General features: G+C 35.3%; 1 protein-coding gene across 7 annotated transcripts in view; it reads left to right on the top strand.

The window, feature by feature from the left end:
* The window catches only part of Bclaf1 (BCL2 associated transcription factor 1), a 32,497-nt gene that overhangs the window by 3,784 nt on the left and 6,970 nt on the right, over positions 1–21,743 (top strand). For 3 of the 7 annotated variants that reach the window (XR_006149228.1, XR_006149224.1, XM_042691395.1), the window contains exons 2-11: positions 1,665–1,760; positions 6,351–6,464; positions 7,425–8,330; positions 9,426–10,091; positions 10,231–10,400; positions 12,461–12,566; positions 14,556–14,640; positions 17,151–17,326; positions 18,416–18,596; positions 19,599–19,745. Coding sequence is in view for 5 of the 7 variants with exons in the window: in XM_042691395.1 (XP_042547329.1) it covers positions 6,361–6,464; positions 7,425–8,330; positions 9,426–10,091; positions 10,231–10,400; positions 12,461–12,566; positions 14,556–14,640; positions 17,151–17,326; positions 18,416–18,596; positions 19,599–19,745 (2,541 nt within the window). In the remaining 2 variants the exon portion in view is untranslated. Of the gene's footprint in view, positions 1–1,664; positions 1,761–6,350; positions 6,465–7,424; positions 8,331–9,425; positions 10,092–10,230; positions 10,401–12,460; positions 12,567–14,555; positions 14,641–17,150; positions 17,327–17,457; positions 17,530–18,415; positions 18,597–19,598; positions 19,746–21,743 lie in introns of those variants that run through there. The other 4 variants (XM_042691556.1, XM_042691720.1, XM_042691639.1 and 1 more) reach the window with 4 other exon arrangements.

Here is a 21,743-nt window from a genome sequence, read left to right as displayed (position 1 = left end):
GTCCTACAATTCATGTGAACTCTATTTCTAGTGTACTTTTCTATTTCTATTTCTAGTGTACTTTTTTGAAACATCAAAAACCCGTGACTGGAAATATGAGACAGATTTGGCACTTGATTTGTCTTTGACTAGTAGAAATTAAAGTAGCTTTTTTTTTTTTTTTTTTTTAAAGTAGCTTTTTTGAAAACGGTTAGGGGATGTGTTAGCTAAAATGATTTTGTTATATTCCCGAAATAGATGATTATGACTTGTAGATGAGAATAAAATTCTGTTAACAGGCTGGGAATGTGGCCTAGTGGTAGAGTGCTTGTCTAAAGCACTTATGAAGCCCTGGGTTTGATTCCTCAGTACCACATAAATAGAAAAGGCCAGATGTGGTGCTGTGACTCAAGTGGTAGAATGCTAGCCTGGAGCAAAAGAAGCTCAGTGACAGTGCCCAGCCCTGAGTTCAAGCCCTAGGACTGGCAAAAAAAAAAATGTTTACAGTACACTAATTAGAAGATTAGTTTTTTTTTTTTCTTGCCTCACTTGGAGTTTTGCTTTTTTTTTTTTTTTTAAAAACCAACTAATCTTGGGGCTGGGCTCACATGATTAACTCTCAAGGCTGAGAGCTGAAGATCACAGTTTGAAGCCAGCCCTGACAGGAAACTCCAGGCGGGACTATTACAGGTGTGAGCCACCAGTGAGTGCCTAGCTCCCTGAGTTTTATTGCTCAAGGCTAGCACTCTGCCACTTGAGGCACAGGTCCATTTCCTGCTTTTTGGTGGTTCATTGGAGATAGGAGTTTCAGAGCTGGGCATTACAAACATGTAATCACAGTTTGAAGCTAGCCCATACAAGAACGTTGTTGAGACTCTCATTTTCAATCGCCAGAAGAAAGCTGGAAATGGAGCTGTGGCTCAAGTGGTAGAACACTAGCCTTGAGGAAAAAAGCTCAGGGGCAGTGCCCCAGGCCCCTGAGTAAGGTTGAGTTTAAGCCCCAAGTTTGGTATGCAGGCGTATGTGCATGCATATGCACAAAAGTCTCATGGATTTTCCTGCTCTGGCTGGCTGCAAACCATGATCCTCAGATATCAGCCTTCTGAGAAGCTAGGATTACAAGTATGAGCCAACAGCACCCAGCTTGAAATGCTTTTAAGAATATTGTTACTGTGATGGCTCTCAGTGGAAATTCAGCTGTCAGATGTTAGTTACAAAGTCTAGGGCATATAAATATTAAATGCAGCCTACATGGTATGTTTTCCTATGCCATGATGGCATTGTTAAATACTTTGGGAATTTTTTGATTGAAAGACAGCATGTCTTGTGTTTTCCAAAGGCCAAATAGAATTGGAATTCAGGTTTTTAAATAAGGTTAAGTTGCTGTTATTACATGATGCACTGCTACAGTGTGATTAAGAGATTTGAAAGTTTATTTTAAAAATTGGTTTTGGTAGTGTTTTACCCAGTGTTCAGACTGATGTTGAATTCTTGTTCCTCTTGCTTCAGCCTTGAAAGTGCTGGGGTTGTAGGAATGTGCCAGCATACCAAGCTTACTTAAAAGTTTTTATGGTTAAAAACTCACTGTTTACTAAAATTTACAAAATTCATTTTTCTTCTCTTCAAATCCTAACTAGTTTATTTTCAATTTATCATAAACCAAATTTATTTTTTGTCTTTGCCAGGAGTTTGAACTTACAGTTAATTTCCAAGAACATTTATACCAGAATTTTACAATATTGAAGACTGCACTTACATTTGGATCCTGCATAAAGTTCAAGGTAAGTACTATTTATTTTCCTAGTTTGTAGTTTTGATTTATTGGAGAAAAATTGATGGTGAACAGATGATTGAGATGGTGTGGTCTGGGTAGACAAAGATCAGAAGATCAAAGTCTGAGGCTGGCAAAATTCAGATCCTCCACTTCACAAATAAAGCAAATAGGGCTGGGAGAGTGGCTCAGGTAGTAGAGCACCTGCCTAGCAAGCGTAAGGCCCTGAGTTCAAACCCAGTATTGTCCCCTAAAAAAGATTAGAGAAAGGTTTATGTATGTGTAACAATATGAAGTCAAATTTTAATTAAGATTTAGGAGAAAAGTTTTTTATCTTGCCTATAAGTGGTATATATACTTTTTTCATGTGTCACACATCTAAATAACTGAGAGCATACAAATTATAACAAAAGAAGATAAAAGGGCCCTGCTGCTTGATGACTTTTATTTTGACAGCCTAAGTTGTCTTTGTACTATTTACTGACCATTTTCTTGCTTCAATTACTTTAAATGTTTTTTTATTGTGAAAATACTGTATAGAGGGGTTACAGTTAACATGAGCAAGGTAATGAGTACATTTCTTATCAAACACTGTTGCCTCCTCCTTTGTTTTTCCCCTACCATCCCTTCTCTCCCACCTCCACAACTACATCCTCCCTTCCCCCCTTTGCTTCAGTCTTCACAGTGCTAGAATTACATCTTGTTGCCATCATTCCTGGTTCAGGATCTTGCTACTTAACCCAACTTCTTCAAGCAAATGAAATATTTTCTATTTTGGTGTTAAGCTCATTAAAATTGTTTATGTGCAAAACATTAACAAAAATGTTTAGCTCATTTAGTTGACTATAACTATGAAACTGGTTGGTATAATTTTCTTAATTTTATAAATTGAGGACACAGGCTTAGAAATTAGGAATTTGCCAAAGGTTACCTCAGAACATGTCTTAGTGTGGATTTGAATGCAGGCAGTCTTAAGTGAGAGCTTAACTTGCTTTAGCCATGAATATTTTTGTAGAGGACAGAAAGAAATGTTAATCCAAATTTCTTTTGGACTGGTAACTGCTTTGTAAGTATGTTTTCTACTTATTTTGAATTTTAGGTATATATTTAAAAGGAACAAAAATTGGAAATAAAAATTGGTGGTAGAGCATTTGCGTCATATGTTCAAAGCTCGTTTGATGAGCTCAGTACCACACAAAACAACAAATGACCAAAACTGACATGATAAAAAGCCAAACCTTAAAAATACACTGGGAGCAGAAAAATCTTATGGGTTTTTCAGCCTGGGCTGTCCTAGAACCTTGAGCCTTCCTATCTCAGTTTGCAAAATTGCTAGGATTTACAGGTGTGAGATAGAGGAACCTAGCCATTTCTTGACACCTAATTACAGTGATAAATTACACAGGTATGTTCTTTAAAGTTTGAGAAGTGTAATATTTTGAAATCAAGTAGCAATAGTGTCACAACATAGGATTATGTAGAATCCCTATTTTAGAAACTGTGAATGTGGTCTCCTCTTTCCCCTTTAAGACCAGAATCTTACTATGGTCTAGCACTGAACTTGTGACCTTCCTGTTTCCTAATTGATAGGATAAAAGTGGTTACTACTGCATCTGGCTTAAATGTGTTTTTTTAAACCCATTTTAATGTGTTGTTAAAAAATCAGATAATTTGCTGGGTGCCGGTGCCTCACGCCTGTAATCCTAGCTACTCATCAGTTCAGTGCCAGCCAGGGCAGGATCGTCTTTGAGACTCTTTAATTAACCACCAGAAAACCAGAAGTGGTACTATGGCTCAAATGGTAAAGCATTAACCAAGCTAAAGAGCTCAGGGACAGGCGACCAGGCCCAGAGTTCAAGTCCTATGACCGACAAAAACAAACAAAAAAAGCCCCACATAATTTGCCAAACCAAATTTGCCTGGTACTCTACTGGTAGAAGATTCCCTGGTAATGCTGAATTTATTTCATGTTTAGACGAATTTTTATTCTGCCTTTTTGAGCCTTGAAGCTATATATTTTGTCTGTCTTTCTTGTTATTAAAAGAACAATTATACCCATTTTGAAATATTTCTCTTAAATTATGAAATTTTCATTTATGTTCTTTGAGAAAATACACAAATTTTATCTCTAAATGTTTTTATAATACTGAGCAAAAAACTAGGCTTGTAAAATAAATGCCTTTAGAAATGTTTGGTTTTGGGCTCAGAGCCTGGCTCAGGCCTTGGAAGCACTGGCTTAGCAAGTGACTTAAGTATATGAGAATACAGGCAGTTAGTTCAGTAAGTTGATTTATAAGGAAATGATGACTTATTTTAAATAGTAAATTAGTTGAAGATTGGAAATACATAATTGACCTGTGAATAATGCAAGTTTGAATTTTGGTGGGTCTACTTTATTTACATGGATGGTTTTAGAGATTTGTGAGTTTGAAAAAACTTGGAGATGAATCATGTAGTCTAGAAGAAATAGAAGGGTTATGGGACGCGATATTTTAAGGAACACATAAAATATATTTATGAAATTGGCCTTTGCTAATATAAAAATATATTTCTTACAAAATGTTAAAATTTATCCACATACATATACAGGTGTTATGGCTACATTTGCAGTTGAGAAATGTAAACAAATGTAAAGATGCAGCATTCATAAGTAGAAAAAGTTCACTTATGCTGTAATAATTTCATAATCACCTGTTCATATTATAGTGGTAATATTAAGTATTGTATCCACTTAAAATTGTTGGCCCTGTGATTGCTGGTCACCTCTGAATATTTTGTTTCTCCAGTAAATTTTGTGTTGCTTTATTTTTTTTTTATAGTATATAACACTCTAAATTATAGAATGTGTTAATTTTCTTTATTGGTAAGGCTTTAGTCAACAACAGTTTATTGGTGAAGTTTTGGGGGAATCAGGTTAATATCTGGATTTTTGATTCCATGAGTGTCAGTGCTTCTAATTTGAGATTTGAACTTCTAATTTGGGACTTCAACTCAGGGTGTTTTCACTTGGCTTTTTTTTCATCTCTGATGCTCTACCACTTGAATCTCACCTCAATTCCCCTGAATAGTTTGAAGGGTCAATAGTATATGGTATAAATTAAGAGGCTAAGAAAGAATGTACAAGCTGGGAGCTCATGACCGTAATCCTAGCCACTCAGAAGACTGAGATCTAAGGATGGTTGTTATAAGCCAGTCCAGGCAGGAAAGTCTGTGAAACTCTTATGTCCAAAAATAAGCTACTCAGAAAAAGCCAGAAGTGGCACTGTTGCTCAAGTGGTAGAGCACTAGCCTTGCACAGAAGCAGCTCAGGGACAGAGACCAGAGTTCAAACCCCAGGACTGGCAAAAAATAAATTAATTTAAAAAAGAATGTGTAGACTTAAAAAGAGTCATTGAAAAAAATTAAAAAAAATTATTATTATAAAGGTGAAGTTACAGAGGGGTTACAATTACATAAATCAAGTAAAGACTATATTTCTTTTTGGACAATGTCACCCCTTCCCCCGTTCTCTTCTAGTTCATTAAAAAATTTAAAAAATATAGTGAAATACAGCATTTGGTACATATGTGAGTTTTACCTGTTTTCTTTGGTAATGGTACTGTTTGAACTAGCAAATGTGAATTGGCTAGGAAGACACTATCTCTTGAACTTCAACTCTTTGCTTGCTAGTTTTCTTTCTTTCTCCCCTCCCTTCCTTTCCTCATTTCCTCCTTTCCTCCCCCTCTCTCTCTTCCCCTTCTCTCTTTTTCTTTGCACCAGTACAAGGATTTGAATTGAGGGACTAGGAACTGTACTTGAGTTTTTCCTTAAGATGAGCACTTGGCCACAGCTCCACTTTTGGCTTTTTTGCTAGTTTAATGAACACAAGAGTCTGGTCTCTCTCTCTCCCTCCTCCCCCCCCCCCCCTCTCTCTCTCGGTAGTTCTAGTATGTTTTTGTTGAATCCTTTTTGAATTTCTTGCAAGTTATAGGGATAGACATTGTCATGTAAGTTCCAGCTGTTCAGAGACTATTGTAAGTATAAAATGAGTGGTTAGTCCCATTTCAAAGCAGTCAAGCACTGTAATGACTTATGTTTATTTTTGTATTTTGTTTTAGTACATATACTGAATACAGTATATATAATGTAATATGTAATAGTTACAGTATATAATATATGCATATATATGTATAATATTTTATATATATGTCAGTCCCATTTCAAAGCAGTAAAGCACTGTGATGACTGTTGACTTTATTTTTGAATTTTGTTTCAGTTTCCTGTCTGTGATACTGTCATATAATTTCCCCTGATTATATAGGAAGTAGTTGTTTTGAGCATGGATTGTGCTGCTGCAGTCATACTGCTTTTTCTGGCTTCTATGACTACTGCCTTAATAGGTTGCGATATATTATAGGTGTTCAGTCCATAGAAATCTTCCGTTAAATCATCAATATACAATATTTGTCATGAGGTGAAAACAAAATTTACTCAGGGACAGTGGATCAAATTGGACTAAATCTACTTGTTATCTGTACATAAAGTAAATGCTAAAGTGAAACTTCTTGGTGCATATTGTGATTTTTTTTTTTAAATCTTTTTTACTCTTTCGTTTGATTAGGAGAAACGAAATGGGTCGCTCCAATTCTAGATCACATTCTTCAAGATCAAAATCTAGATCACAGTCTAGTTCTCGGTCAAGATCAAGATCACACTCTAGAAAGAAGAGATACAGGTGAATTTGATCGTGAATTTGACGTGCCTTGAATTTTTTAATTGATAATAACTTCAGTGCTGTATTCATCTAGAAGGCCAGTCAGCCAATTAAAAATTACTTCATTCTGTGGCATAAATCTGTTGTACTCAATTTAAAAAATTGATAATTTCCCCAATTACAGTTTAGTAAGTAGCCGTGTTTGGGTTTGAATCCAGATCCCAAATCCTTATTTTGTACTATGCTAGTATAGAATGGATTTCTTTGTATGTTCCATACCATTAAAAGATAGCAAAATGTAAGAATTACTTGGTACTGTATTGTTTTATAGTCTATTCTTGATTTTTATTTTATTAAAAAATATAACTGGTTTTCTTCAAATAGTATTACATACATAGCACAGAAAGTAGAAGCCACATGTTGAAAATAAATAAATAAATTTTTTAATGGCCAGCCATTAAAAAATATTGTTTTCGGGGCTGGGAAGGTGGCTCAGTTGTAGAGCGCTTGCCTTGCATGCATGAGGCCCTGGGTTCGATTCCTCAGCACCACATAAGCAAAAAAGCCGGAAGTGGTGCTGTGGCTCAAGTGATAGAGTGCTTGCCTTGAGCTGAAGAGCTGAGGGACAGCACCCAGGCCCAGAGTTCAGGCCCCACGACCGGATCCAAAAAAAAAAATATATATTGTTTTCATATTCATTTTCTAGGCCTAATTTTGCTGAATACCAGTGGTGTTTCACTATATATAATAGTGTGTAATCCTTTTCTCCTTTTTTTTTACATTATCTCTTTAAGGGCCAACCTAGATGTAATTTGCTGATACATGTAACTTGGTTTTTGCCCTATTTTTGGTATGTTCATTTCTTAGGCCTTAGTTCTCAGAAGTGTATTACTTAAAAAAATTAGAAACTAGAAGCAATAAATAAATGGGGCTTTAGAAAATGCTTCATTTTTCTCACATTGATATTTATTTCATTTTTAGTTCTAGGTCTCGTTCCAGGACATATTCAAGATCTCGTAGTAGAGATCGTATATATTCTAGAGATTATCGTCGAGATTACAGAAATAATAGAGGAATGAGACGACCTTATGGGTACAGAGGAAGGGGTAGAGGGTATTATCAAGGAGGAGGAGGTAGATATCATCGTGGTGGTTATAGACCTGTTTGGAATAGAAGGCACTCAAGGAGTCCTCGACGAGGTCGTTCACGGTCCAGGAGTCCAAAAAGAAGATCTGTCTCTTCTCAAAGATCTCGAAGCAGATCTCGTCGGTCATATAGATCCTCTAGGTCTCCAAGATCATCATCATCTCGTTCTTCATCCCCATATAGCAAATCTCCAGTCTCTAAAAGACGAGGGTCTCAGGAAAAACAAACCAAAAAAGCTGAAGGGGAACCTCAAGAAGAGAGTCCAATGAAAAGTAAATCACAGGAGGAGCCGAAGGATACATTTGAACATGATCCATCTGAATCTATTGATGAGTTTAACAAATCGGCCACATCTGGTGATATTTGGCCAGGCCTTTCAGCTTATGATAATAGTCCCAGGTCACCTCATAGTCCTTCACCTATTCCTACACCACCTAGTCAAAGTTCATCTTGCTCAGATGCCCCCATGCTTAGTACAGTTCACTCTGCAAAAAATACCCCCTCTCAACATTCACATTCCATTCAGCATAGTCCTGAAAGATCTGGGTCTGGTTCTGTTGGAAATGGATCTAGTCGATACAGTCCTTCCCAGAATAGTCCAATTCATCATATCCCTTCACGAAGAAGCCCTGCAAAGACAATCACACCACAGAATGCTCCAAGAGATGAGTCTAGAGGACGTTCTTCATTTTATCCTGATGGAGATCAGGAAACTGCAAAGACTGGAAAGTTCTTAAAAAGGTAATAACTAAAGGAGGAATTGAGATTATAATAGTAAAATTTAATCTAGTATTTAGCTGTTTTCCTACTTTATGGCAGGATTCCACAACTATTTTTAATCAGAAAATTTTGAGAGGTTAAGTGTTTTAATAACATCCATTTTAATTTTATCCATTTTTAGTCCAGAATTAACAGAAACAAGAAGAAATTGAGTAGTATAGAGCACAATCAGTTCCAGAATTTTTTTTGTGCTAGATTATTGAAAGCTTTTCCTTCACTAGCATATGACCTACATAAAGAGTATGTGCGCTGGTGGCTCACCCCTGAAATGCTAGCTACTTAGGCTGAGATCTGAGGATCACAGTTCAAAGCCAGCCTGGGCAGGAAAGCCCGTGAGACTCTTCAATAAACCGCTCGAAAACCAGAAGTGGTGCTGTGGCTCAAGTGGTAGAGCGCTCGCCTTGAGCTGAGGAGCGCAGGGACAGCGCCCAAGCCCAGAGAGTTCAAGCCCCACAACCTACGGCGGGGGGGGGGAGGGAAGAGTACGTGTTACATTTATACGTTCTTTTGTAGTACTATATACATTGCCTACCTGTCAATGTTTAATAAATTTTACTTGGCTTTAGAAAAGATGATGCTAATTCTTACTGACTCTAATGAAATTTATAGTTTATGCAGATTCTCTCAAGTATTGTAGACAGAGTTGCTAACAAGGCATAATGAAAATTGGTTGCTAAAAGTAAGGAACTTAGAAAAATTGGCACTGTGAAGTCTGGAACCTCAATTTTTTTATTGGATTTATATTCGGCTCTTATTAAATATTGCCAGAAATCATTTTCTGTAACAATTTGTATGAGCCATTTTGTGATTCATTCGGAGTTATAACATTATCCTTATGAGCTCTTGTTTATAGTGACAGATAAGTGAAATCAGTATAATTACAAGTAGAAATGTTATAGATAATATGTATGGTCTACTCTATGCATCAGAAGTTAAGATTATCTATTTTCTCTCATTGCTGATCCTTTGATACTAGGACAACACATTAAAGTATATGTAAGTGATCTACAAAAAATGCAGTCCAGAGTTACCATCCTCTTCTTTGTTTATTCACAGGTTCACAGATGAAGAGTCTAGAGTATTCCTGCTTGATAGGGGTAATACTAGGGATAAAGAAGCTCCAAAGGAGAAAGGATCAGAGAAAGGGAGGACAGAGGGAGAGTGGGAAGATCAGGAAGTCCTAGATTACTTCAGTGATAAAGAGTCTGGAAAACAAAAGTTTAATGATTCAGAAGGGGATGACACAGAGGAAACAGAGGATTATAGACAGTTTAGGAAATCAGTCCTTGCAGATCAGGGTAAGAGTTTTGCTACTGCATCTCACCGGAATACTGAGGAGGAAGGACCCAAGTACAAGTCCAAAGTTTCACTGAAAGGCAATAGAGAAAGTGATGGATTTAGAGAAGAAAAAAGTTACAAACTTAAAGAGACTGGATACGTAGTGGAAAGGCCTAGCACTGCAAAAGATAAACACAAGGAAGAAGACAAAAGTTCTGAAAGAATAACAGTAAAAAAAGAAACTCAGTCACCTGAGCAGGTAAAGTCTGAAAAGCTCAAAGACCTCTTTGATTACAGTCCCCCTCTCCATAAGAATCTGGATGCAAGAGAAAAATCTACCTTCAGGGAGGAGAGTCCACTTAGGATCAAAATGATAGCCAGTGATTCTCATCGTCCTGAAGTCAAACTCAAAATGGCACCTGTTCCTCTTGATGATTCTAACAGGTAATTCCACATTGGTGCCCTGTAAGTAATCTATGGGTAATTGGTGTTACAGTTACCTTATTTTCTGAACAGATAGTTTTTGCATTAAAACCAATGGTGTATTTTGTTTGTGTGTGTGTTTGTTATTGATATGTTCCAGACCTGCCTCCTTGACTAAAGACAGGCTACTTGCTAGTACGCTTGTCCATTCTGTCAAGAAGGAGCAAGAATTCCGATCCATCTTTGACCACATTAAGTTGCCTCAGGCCAGCAAAAGCACTTCAGAGTCTTTTATACAGCACATTGTGTCCTTGGTTCATCATGTTAAAGGTATGCATAGTATGTTTAGTGTCATAAATTAAACATCTCCTGCATGCAAATAAAAAAATAAGTAGGTTTACTAATGTGTTTCAAAGCTAGTGGGTATCCATCAGTACTATTAAATTTTGGGGGAAAATTATGTGGCACAGGTATTGAAACTCCTGAAGATATTTAAGAGAAACTGACCAAAGTACTAGAAAATATTTGTACTGCTGAAAATCTTTTTAAAATGAACTGAAGATCATCTTTATCTTATATATTTATAAAGATCATCTTTATTATATGCCTGTGACTTGTGATAATGTACTGTTGGCATAGATTTATAGCAATTTCATAAACAAATTTTCTGTTTAACTGATGAAATCTGAAAATACAGGAAACATAGTATTACTACTTCTCTTCTGTGCTACTTAATTTGTTTTTATAACTCTTAGTTTTTTAAGAATGATAAACCAGAGAAAGTTTACTAGGGCTTTTTAAGGGGTGTAATTTCAAGAAATCTATGAGCATGTTACATAAAGTCTTAAGTGTGTGCATGTCAACTAAAGTAATGATTTTATATATTCATCAATATGCTCTAGTTTTAAAGAGTTTTTTGAATATCACTTTTTTGGACAATTAGGTTAAGGTTTTTTATGCTTAGTAGGTTCTCAGGACATACTCTATGGACTGTTGGTATTTAAAAGTGTTTTTAAAAAAGTGTGTCATGACAGTAACACATAGTTGAAACTTGTCACTAGGAATTACTTATGTCCTTGATGTTTCAAACAGTATTTAAATAGTTACTGAGTTTCTTTTTTGGCTGTAATTACTTAAAACATGGTATCAAAAGACTTTGCTATTTTGCTATTTATAATTTGTGAACCAGTTTATGACCATATTACTGTGGTACCTTAAATATGAAACATTAACATTTTGCCTTTTTTTGCCTTTTTTTGCCCTGACTTTACAATTTTCTGAATTTTGAGATCAGATTTTGATAATTTTTTTCCTTTTTCCTTTCTTTTTTTTAACTTTTAAAAAAAAGAACTGTAGTTACATTTCATAATTGGTGTTGTGCAACCGATCTGAACAGCTCTTTATTTATATAGAGCTGAAAATGCCCAGTGATGTTTTCTTTTTCATTGTAACTAGGTCCTGGAATATGTTTTGAAATGGCAAAAATCCATGTTTCAAAGTAAAATAGCTGTTGAAAGATACAGGCAAAGTTGAATCTTCTGTCTTCCTGGCAAAAATGGCATAAAAACTGAGTTGCTAGCTCAAATTCCTGGGTTTCATGGAATTATTGAGGCACTACCCTTGTAGTGGCCATTTCAAGTTTTAATGATTGGTTATGAGACATGTGCTGGATATTGGGCGGTAAGTTGACACAGATGTACATTGACCTGTAAAGCAGATAGCTTACTTCATAATATAACATTTCATGTATACGTCTTACTATTTTACATTTACAGCGTATTTTGAACTGGTTAAAAACTAATCATCATTGATATATTACTAATTTAAAAATTGTTTAAAGAAAGATAGGATATCATGAGATATCAGGTTTGCCAAGACGCCAGATTTTTGGAGTAATTAGTGAATGTGAATTGATTAAAATCCAATTGAATGGCAGTGTTCAGTTTTTGTTTTTTGTAAAGTCATTTCTGTTGATCTTAGCATAGTGCTTAAAATAATTTTTAATTTACTCAAACTATCTTTGTGCTTTTTTCGTATTCTCTGTAAATAGTTACTTGAAATAGGTTCATTGATTCATGAGTTAGCAAGGTGTGAGGATATCACATTACTGTAACTTTTTTGTTTGAAGTAGTAGTGTGTTAAAAGTGGAGCTCTATTCTTGACTTAATTTACCAATTACTGTTGGATTATGAATAGTATTGACAGGGAATTGTGAAGATCTTTACTAACAAAGTTAAAAAGGAAAGAAAGAGGTTTTTGGAACATTGGATTCTCTTCTGCTAGGTTTCTTGAGAATGTTTTTCTTTTCACCTGCTACATGCCCTTCTGTCACAAATGAAGTGTTATTTTGAAAGATGCCTAATCCTCCAGTATTTCTCCTAAATCAACAGAGCAATACTTCAAATCACCTGCAATGACCCTGAACGAGCGTTTCACTTCATATCAGAAAGCCACTGAAGAGCATAGTGCCCGGCAAAAGAGCCCTGAGATACACAGGTACATGTGGTATTGAATTTGCATTTAAGAATGATTTGAAAGGAAGGCACTTTCAAATAAGATCATATAGGAAGGAAGTATACTACTATGATACATTCCAACTTTTGTTGGAATGTATGTGTTGAATAAATTTTTATGTTAAATGTATTTCAAAGACATGACATTTTCATTTTTCTTGGTTAAAAGTTTTTAGAACTTAAAATACTAACAATCATGCAGTATAGAATTTAGTTATCAGTTTTTTGGGAAGAGGGGGAGGACTGCGGTGTTTTGGGGAGTGGATGCTTAAAAAGTAATGCTTGAATTTATTCCTAGTAAGTTTATTAAACTACCTGGTGAGAGGTAGAAGATATTTTCATAAAATTTTAAGTCTAATGATTGTGTTCTGTAGTGAGATCAAGTTATTTAATCTGAGTGTTCATCTGCAGAATAAGAATGTCCATTTGGTTGGTTGTCATAATTAGTGATGCTGGGTTTGAAGTAACACACTGTACTACTTGATGAGGTTTTGGTGGTGACTGCTAAAGAAGCACTGGAAATTTTATTTGGCCTAGCTTAAAAATGAAAGTCGCAGGGCTAGGAAGGTGTCTCAGTGGTAGAGTGCTTGCCTTGTATGCATAATACCCTGGCTTTGATTCCTCAGCACCACATAAGCAGATAAAGCTGGAAGTGGTGCTGTGGCTCAAGTGGTAGAGTACTAGCCTTGAGCTGAAGAGCTAAGGGACAGTGCCTAGGCCCAGAATGTAGACCCCACAACCGACCAAAAAAAAAAAAAAAGGCACAGAATGAGACTGAAGATCAACTGTGTGTGTAAAAATATAGAGGCTCTTAGAAGCCACCAATCATGTGTGTTCACTGGGATTATTGGGGTAAAATTTCAGGAAGATTAATACTTAAATGGTAATGTTTATTAGAAAAAGTATATTTCAATTTTGTGTTAGAAATGTTTGTTTTGAAAGTAATACAGACTATTTTGGGAGGTATCAATGGGAGGGTGCTAATTGAGATGGTGATAGATGATGACCATGGTCCATGTGCAAAAGTAGAAATAGAACAGTGAAGTCTGTTGAAATTGTTTTAAGTAGGGGTGTGAGATAAGGAAGAGTGATGGAGGAGAAGGGTCAGGATTGATATGGATACATTGTTTATATGTTTAGGAATGTGACAACTCCCGTCCCTTGTACAACTTAATTTATGTGCTACTAAAAATACAAAATTAGGGGCTGGGAAGGTTGCTCAGTGGTAGAGTGCTTGCTTTGCATGCATGAGGCCCTGGGTTCGATTCCTCAGCACCATATAAGCAGAAAGAAAAAAAGCCGGAGGTGGCGCTGTGGCTCAAGTGGTAAAGAGCTAGCCTTGAGCTGAAGAACTGAGGGACAGCGCCCAGGCCCAGAGTTCAGGCCCCACAACCGGACCCTCCCCAAAAAAATAAATAAAAAAACAAAATTAGATGTTTTTAAGAATAACCTACATTTATATATAAACATCTAGCTGAAGCGTTTTAATTGATATTTTTCTTTTTCCTTTTTTTGTGTGTGAAATTAGAATTTGAACTTTGCCTTGGCTTGATAGGTATATGCTGTACTACTTGAGCCATGCCTCTACCTCATTTTTATTTCTTGTTTTAGAAATTAATAGACTAGCCAGGCACTGGTGGCCTGTAATCCTATAGCTACTGTGGAGGCTGAAATCTGAGGATCGCAGTTCGAAGCTAACCAAGGCATGCGATTCCTATCTCTAGTTAAAACACCAAAAAGCTGGAAGTGGAGGATGGCTTAGGTGGTAGAACAGTAGTAACCATGGACAAAAAATTTGAGGAACAAGGACTGAGGCCCTAAGTTCAAACCCTAGGACTGGCACAGAAGAGAAGAAATTAATAGACTTACTATAATAAATTAGAGAAACCATTATTTTCTCATGACAGTGGGAAGTGCTGTGTATTCTTTGGAAGCAGAAAATTGTTACAAATACACTTTATTTTACATTAAGGAGAATTGACATCTCTCCAAGTGCCCTGAGGAAGCATACGCGTTTAGCAGGGGAAGAGAGAGTTTTTAAAGAAGAAAATCAGAAGGTATGCCTTTTAATTCTTCTCCCTCCCTTTTTATGAAGTTGGAATTCATATTATTGTTAAATTTTTTTTAGGACTTTAGAATGTTGACTTTTAACTTAAATGCATCATATTTATGGTTGTGTTTGTTGGGGAAATTAAACTGACATTAGAGTATCTTAAATCAAGAATAATTTAAAAAATGCTAATTGAAGAAAAATATTAGGCCTGAGAAACGGTAAAGAATAGGTAGGGTATAAAAGCAATTTATATGTTAAATTATGGTTTCTGTAATGTTTTAAGGTAAGAGTATCCAAAATTTATTCATAAAATAATATGGATATCAAGAAGTTATCCTCTTGTTTTTAGGATTTTTAATGTGGGCTAAGTATACAGGAACTTGTTGACAAGTGAAACCTTTGGAACAAAAACTCACTATTTGAGTACTTTGTCTATTTGAAGAATGGCTTTACACTTGAGAAAGGAGCTTCTGGAAGATTAAGCACTGGGATAGGCTGGGTGGTATGCTTAAGAGCCTTGATGAGAATGGAATTCAATGGTTATGGGTACTCTAATAATTTGTTTGACATTTACTAAGAAGACTAGCTAATGGAAGAGGTCATAAAACGTCTAATAGTAAAAATTTAGAGAAAAGTTGTGAAGGGATCCCATACCTGTTTTGAGAAGATGAGTGATCTTTTGGAGTACTGCTTACTTCTAATTATGGCCATCAGTATTTATATTTTGAAAATAATTACTTTATGAACAATGATTCTTGAGGTTAAAAAAGTATAAATATATCTGCTGCAGAGTTGGAATAATTTAGCTGTTTTGAAATACTGGCATTTTTATAGAAGCTGTTCTTTACAGTAACAGTATACAGGTCTTTCAGTGGTGTGTGTCATTAATTTACTGAATGTGGAATCTAGAGCTTACAAAGAAAGTAATTTCTTTGTGTATAGGACATTGATTTTGGAAAAACAGACTTTAAAACATGAGTACTTTTTTCCTGTTAACTTCAATACCTTGGGTTCAGTATTGCTTAATTACATTTTTCCAACAATCTTTTCTGTCCTCATGCTCTGACAATATTTTCTCTTTTCATTACTCAGACCTGATTTCTATGTAGAAGAGAGAGAGTAGTAGTGCTAACTGATAGACGGACAAGTGGAAATGACATTTTTTACTTTTTTTTTGTCGATCATGGGGCTTTGAACTCTGGACCTGGGCGCTGTCCCTGAGCTCTTCAGCTCAAGGCTAGCACTCTACCATTTGAGCCACAGCGCTACTTCTGTTTTTTTGGTGGTTAATTGGAGATAAAAGTCTCACGGACTTTCCTGCCTGGGCTAGCTTTGAACCATGATCCTCAAATCTCAGCCTCCTGAGTAGTTAGGATTATAGGCATGAGCTACTGGTGCCTGGCTCATCTTTTTAAATAAATAATTAACATGTATTATATACTTTGCAGTTTGCAAAGTAATTTGCTTATCTTGTTCTGTGGACTTGGTCACATCTAGGTGAATAGGAAATGGGTTTGTTTGTGCTTAGATTTTTTTCCCTTGTTATCCTAGGAGCAAATAGGTGAGTAGTTCTTACAACTTGATATATCTTCAAGTCGTGTATATATGTGTATCTCTATATACACTTTGAGTATTATGAATGCTTACAAACATTAAAGCTAAACTTCCCTGGGTAAATACTTTTTAATTGTTGAATACTAGCAAGGATATCCACATTGCTTAGCATCTTACTGATGTATAATTTCTCTTCATTCCTAGATGCTTCTTTTCATCTTCCTAAATTATATAGTATTTGAAAAAGCAATGGAACAAGAAGGAGGTGAACTGTGACCCAGTTAAACTAATGTCCGTTGCAATACCTGAATTGAAAAAGGGCAGTATATGGCCCAAGATACTAAGTACAGGATTGCGAATAATATCTTTTTGATTTGTTTTGAACTTTGTTCAACCTCAATTAGTTTCATTAATTATATTCTTGCATGTTATGGAAATTAGAAATCTTATTTTTGAAGTGTTTTTTAATTGGGTTTGTCAATTGATCTGGGAAAAGCTTGATGATAATTGGTGTAGTTAATGAGAACCATTATTTTAGGATACTTTGACCTTTATAAGCAGAAGGCTTCATCGTAACAAACTATATTATTGTTAAACTACTTTTAAGAAGCCATTTGGAAGGATGAGGATGTATACTGAGTGGAAAAATGTTTACGTTGCATTTACCAAAGTTTATTATAAATTGCTTTGTTGAATAAATCCTATAAAGTGTAATACAGTTTTTAGTTATTTTTCTAAACCCACTGCTTTTAAAACAAATGTTTAGTAAAAACAATAGGTACATTTTAAGAAAAGCTGAGGATGATGTTAGTATATATATGATCCATTATTTTTTGACATTAAAAATGCCAATTTAGAACCTGACATAATCTTAGCTACATATATTCATCTATATCTATATATACACATATATTTTTCCATTTCTTCCTGAAATCTATATTTTATGTCTGTCTTTTGTAGGGAGATAAAAAATTAAGGTGTGATTCTGCTGATCTTCGGCATGACATTGATCGTCGTAGAAAAGAAAGAAGTAAAGAACGGGGGGATTCCAAGGGCTCCAGGGAATCCAGTGGATCAAGAAAGCAGGAAAAAACTTCAAAAGATTACAAGGAATACAAATCTTACAAAGATGACAGGTAATTGTTAAAATTGTCTGTTAGGTTTTAGCTTCTAATTAGCCTTTAATAATTGTCAGCTTAATTGCTTTCAATTTTGACTGTGTAATCGAATGTTTAAATTTAAACAATTAAAATTATTTGTTTTACAGCAAAAATGTATTTGTCTTTTACACGGCTTATGGTGGATGAGGACAAAAACTTTGGAATAGCAAGCTAACACTGAAAAAAAAAATGACAAATTAATGTGTCCTATTATCCAGGCTACATCAGGAGGTTGGACTTCAATGCAGTGCATTTCTAGAAACAGTTTGTGTAAGAACTTTGGTTCGTTATGCTTGATTCCGCACTTTTTCAACTCATAACACCCAGAGTACAAGAATTTTAAACTGATTTCTAGTGGTTTTAACATGGGAAAAATTGGGGGGGAGGAAGGACTAGAAATAGTGATGTGTATTAGTTTTTCAAAATAATATTTCCATGGATACTGTTAGCAGTGGTAAGAGTTACCCAGGTATGACCTTTTCGGGTGTTGCATTATTAGACTCATGTAAATTTGATCATCATAGAGTTGAATAATAGGAATACAAAGTATTATAGATAATTGTTTTTCTTGCTGTTCATTAGGTACATCGTGAATTTTACTCGTGTTTTTAAACTTATGACTGGTATTTGTAATATCATATGCATTTTATTTCTATATTGATGTTATGGCCCAAACCATACAAACTGTTCTTATTCAGGGTATATAAACTGCAGTTATTTTGAAACTTGGCCTTTAGAACATTGTTTTTCCCACTCTTCTTTTTCCTTTCCTTAAAAAGATTTTATAAATTAACTTAAAATATTGAACTGAACTTTATTCTTGAATTTTACAAACTATTTACTAGTTTCTAACTGGCAGGCTATACTATGCTTGTTATTAGTGACAGAGAACAAACACTGAAGGAGAATGGAAGTAGACTGTGTCAAAATTTAACACCCAATTATTTTACTTATGTAATATTTTTAATAGGGGATAGTTTGACTTAAAATATTCCTCTTATTATAATACCAACAGGGTTCTTGATTGTTTTTAAAAATAGTCCCATTTTTCCCTTTGTTTTATAGTAAACATAAAAGTAGAGAGCAAGATCATTCTCGATCATCATCATCTTCAGCATCACCTTCATCTCCCAGTTCTAGAGAAGAAAAGGAGAGTAAGAAGGAAAGAGAAGAAGACTTTAAAACTCACCATGAACTGAAAGAATACTCAGGCTTTGCAGGAGTAAGCAGACCACGAGGAACCTTTGTAAGTAATGAAAGTTACCTTTGATCATTTTTTTTACCTTAGAATAGTATACACAGGGAAAATCAAGTAGATGATCTAGGGATTGTTTTATGAGGCATTATTTTTAATCTTAGACTTAGTCTTAGAAAATGCAGTGGCATCTCAAGTATCCTCTTTAAGATGAAATGCCACTTTGAGAACTTGAAGTCTCTGTGCTTTGTAAGTATAGATATTTTGTAAGTATAAACAGTCCTTAAAGACTCAAGATTCAAAGACAGTTATGTTTTAGCTTCATTTCCACAGTTGCTTACAGGTCAAAAGGCTGTTTAAAAAAGCTAAAAACACTGCTGTGTTCATCACTGTATTGAAATTACTTCATTTTTGCCTTTTTTTGGAACTACTTCATTTTTGCTTTTTTTCTTCAAATCCTTGCTTATTTGTGTATTATAGAAAATCATGTAACTTTCCCTTTTATTCTACATAGCAGAAATTATCTCCATGTAAACTTGCTATAATGAATGTCCTCAAAAGTAGCATATCTTCTTATCTTTTTAATTTCTAGATTGTTTTCTACTTTGAGCTCTGTTGAGTTGGTTATTAGTAGTGTTCATTAATTAGATTATTGGGAAAGAGAAGAGCTTTCACATTGTTAAAGAAGTGGTTAAACACTTTGGACTCCTACTTTTGGGTAATTCAGAAGAATTAGATAATGTTTGACACTAGAAAAGGGGAAATATTCTGTATTTTAAAATACTAGTTTGGGCAGCCTTCTAACACAGCTTGTTTTTCTTAACCTACTCAATTTTGAGTACCTAAAGGGTTTTAGTTTTTCTATTTAAAATTTTTTTTTTTTTGCCTATGCTATACATCGGCTACGTTTCAATCCTCAGTGGTGCTGAGAGAGAGATATTTAGGTAGGAAATTAGGACATGTTTTTTTATTGTTACTGCAATAAAGTTAGAGTTTGCATGTAACTAAATACCTTCGATTGCATTACTAAACAATTTTGTTAATGTTAATCAGTTTCGAATTAGAGGCAGAGGAAGAGCCAGAGGAGTTTTTGCTGGGACAAATACTGGTCCAAACAACTCAAATACTACTTTTCAAAAGAGACCGAAGGAAGAGGAATGGGATCCAGAATATACCCCAAAGAGCAAGAAGTACTTCTTGGTGGGTGTTAGAAATCTGTATTTATTTGGTTTGCATTCATTTTCAGAACATAATAGGCGAATACATTTGAGTACAGATATTCACGAGGAGAATTCACCATAACTTGGGAAACCATTAAAAATATCACTATTAAAAGCTGAAAATGTGGGTCCCTTACTTTGTTTTCCTTGAAATCACAAATAGGCTAGGCTGATCAGGATAAACTAAACATAAGCAATATTCAGAGAACATAATTTGTAGTTGAGCTTAACATACTTTTCATATTTGTCTATAAGATGGAGATATTTGAGACTTCTTATATCCTCTTTCATCACAGCTATTTCTTTAAATAAAAGTCAGGAAAAGATTTAGGGTCTTAGGAATGTTGTCAAATTTATTGGAATAAAAGGAAAATATTCCTGGTGCTAGTGGCTCACACTTGTAATCCTGGCTACTCAGGAGGCCGAGATCTGAGGATCTCAGTTCAAAGCCAGCCGGGGCAGGAAAGTCTGTGAGACTCTTCAATCACCTGCGCCTCAAGTGGTAGAGTGCTTGCCTTGAGCTGAAGAGCTCAGGGACAGTGCCCAGGCCCAGAGTTCAAGCTCCATGACCGACCAAAAAAAAAAAAGAAGGAAAATAAAAAAATCACATTCTAGAAAATGCAATTACTGGATACACTGATTTTGATCTTTTGGTGGAATGCTTTTGCCTCTGAAGTAGATTTCAAAGGATAGAGCTTGAGGTTCTGGCTTCTTTGGGATCTCTAGATTATAATTTTTTGCAGTTTGTCAAGGGGAAAAACTGTCTTGCATTAAAAGGAAGAGAAATGTTTATCAGTGAAGTTACATTTCTAAGGCTAGTTGTGAAATGTAAGTTGTTTGGAGGAAGCAAAGAAAAAATGGTAAGGGTTTTAGAGCATGCTTTCTTAATTTGACTTTTTATGATTAAAACAATTATGACACACTTGCTTTGTTGAGTGTAAATGGTATTCTGAAGTGAATTTGTAGAAAATTGACAATACTTAAAAGTTAACTTTCATTTGCCTCTTTTGGAAATTGAAAGAGTTACTTTTTTTGTTTTTTGTTTTTGCCAGTCGTGGGGCCTGAACTCTGGGCCTGTGCGCTGTCCCTCAGCTCTTCAGCTCAAGGCTAGTGCTCTACCATTTGAGCCACAGCACCACTTCCAGCTTTTTTCTGCTTATGTGGTGCTTGAGGAATCGAACCAGGGCCTCATGCATGCAAGGCAAGCACTCTACCACTGAGCCACCTTCCCAGCCCCACCTTTTTTTTGTGTATGATGTATAATACTTGCTTTTACTGCTGAGAAACTCAGGGTATGTTGTTTTTGAGTTGATATTCAAAAATGAAAAAGATAACTTCAAAAGGTTCATCTATTTTTTGTTTTCAGAATTTACATATAAACATTATGTTTTTGTTTTTGTTTTTTTAAACAGGGAGTTGAACTTAATGCCAGGGTGTTCTCCCTTAGATTTTTGCCCCTCCATTCACTTCTGGATTTTTATGAAAAAATTGAAAATAGAGTCTCAGAGTTTTCAGACAAAATTGGATTTGGACATGCATCCTCAGATCTCAGCCTCCTGAGTATCTAGGATTACAAGTGTCAGACAGCAGAACCTAAAACATTTTTTAAAAATGTTATTTAGTACAGTTTGAACTCAGGGTCTTGTGCTTGTAAGGCAGGTGCTCTACCACTAGAGCTACTCTGCTGCCCCTTTCCCTTTTCTAATTATCTTTATAAAGAGTTGTAAAGGGCTTTCAGTTGAACATATCAATTTACATATATTATGAATGAATCTTCATCAGAGTTACCTCTTCTATCATTCCTCATTGGTTATTTCCAAGATAGGGTCTCACTTTATGCCCAGGCAGGCCTGGACTGTGATCCTTAATTTGTGTTTTCTTGTTGCCCAAATGACAGGCATATACCATTGTACTCTGATACTGTGATTCCCTGGCTGTAAATTTTTTTTTTTTAATTAATTTAATTTTATTTGTGAAC

This window comes from Dipodomys spectabilis, unplaced genomic scaffold (assembly GCF_019054845.1).
Source record: "Dipodomys spectabilis isolate Male_0828 unplaced genomic scaffold, ASM1905484v1 ptg000001l, whole genome shotgun sequence".
NCBI lineage: Eukaryota > Metazoa > Chordata > Mammalia > Rodentia > Heteromyidae > Dipodomys > Dipodomys spectabilis.
Note: the sequence above shows the minus strand (reverse complement) of the source record. Positions and strands in the feature narration are given on the sequence as shown.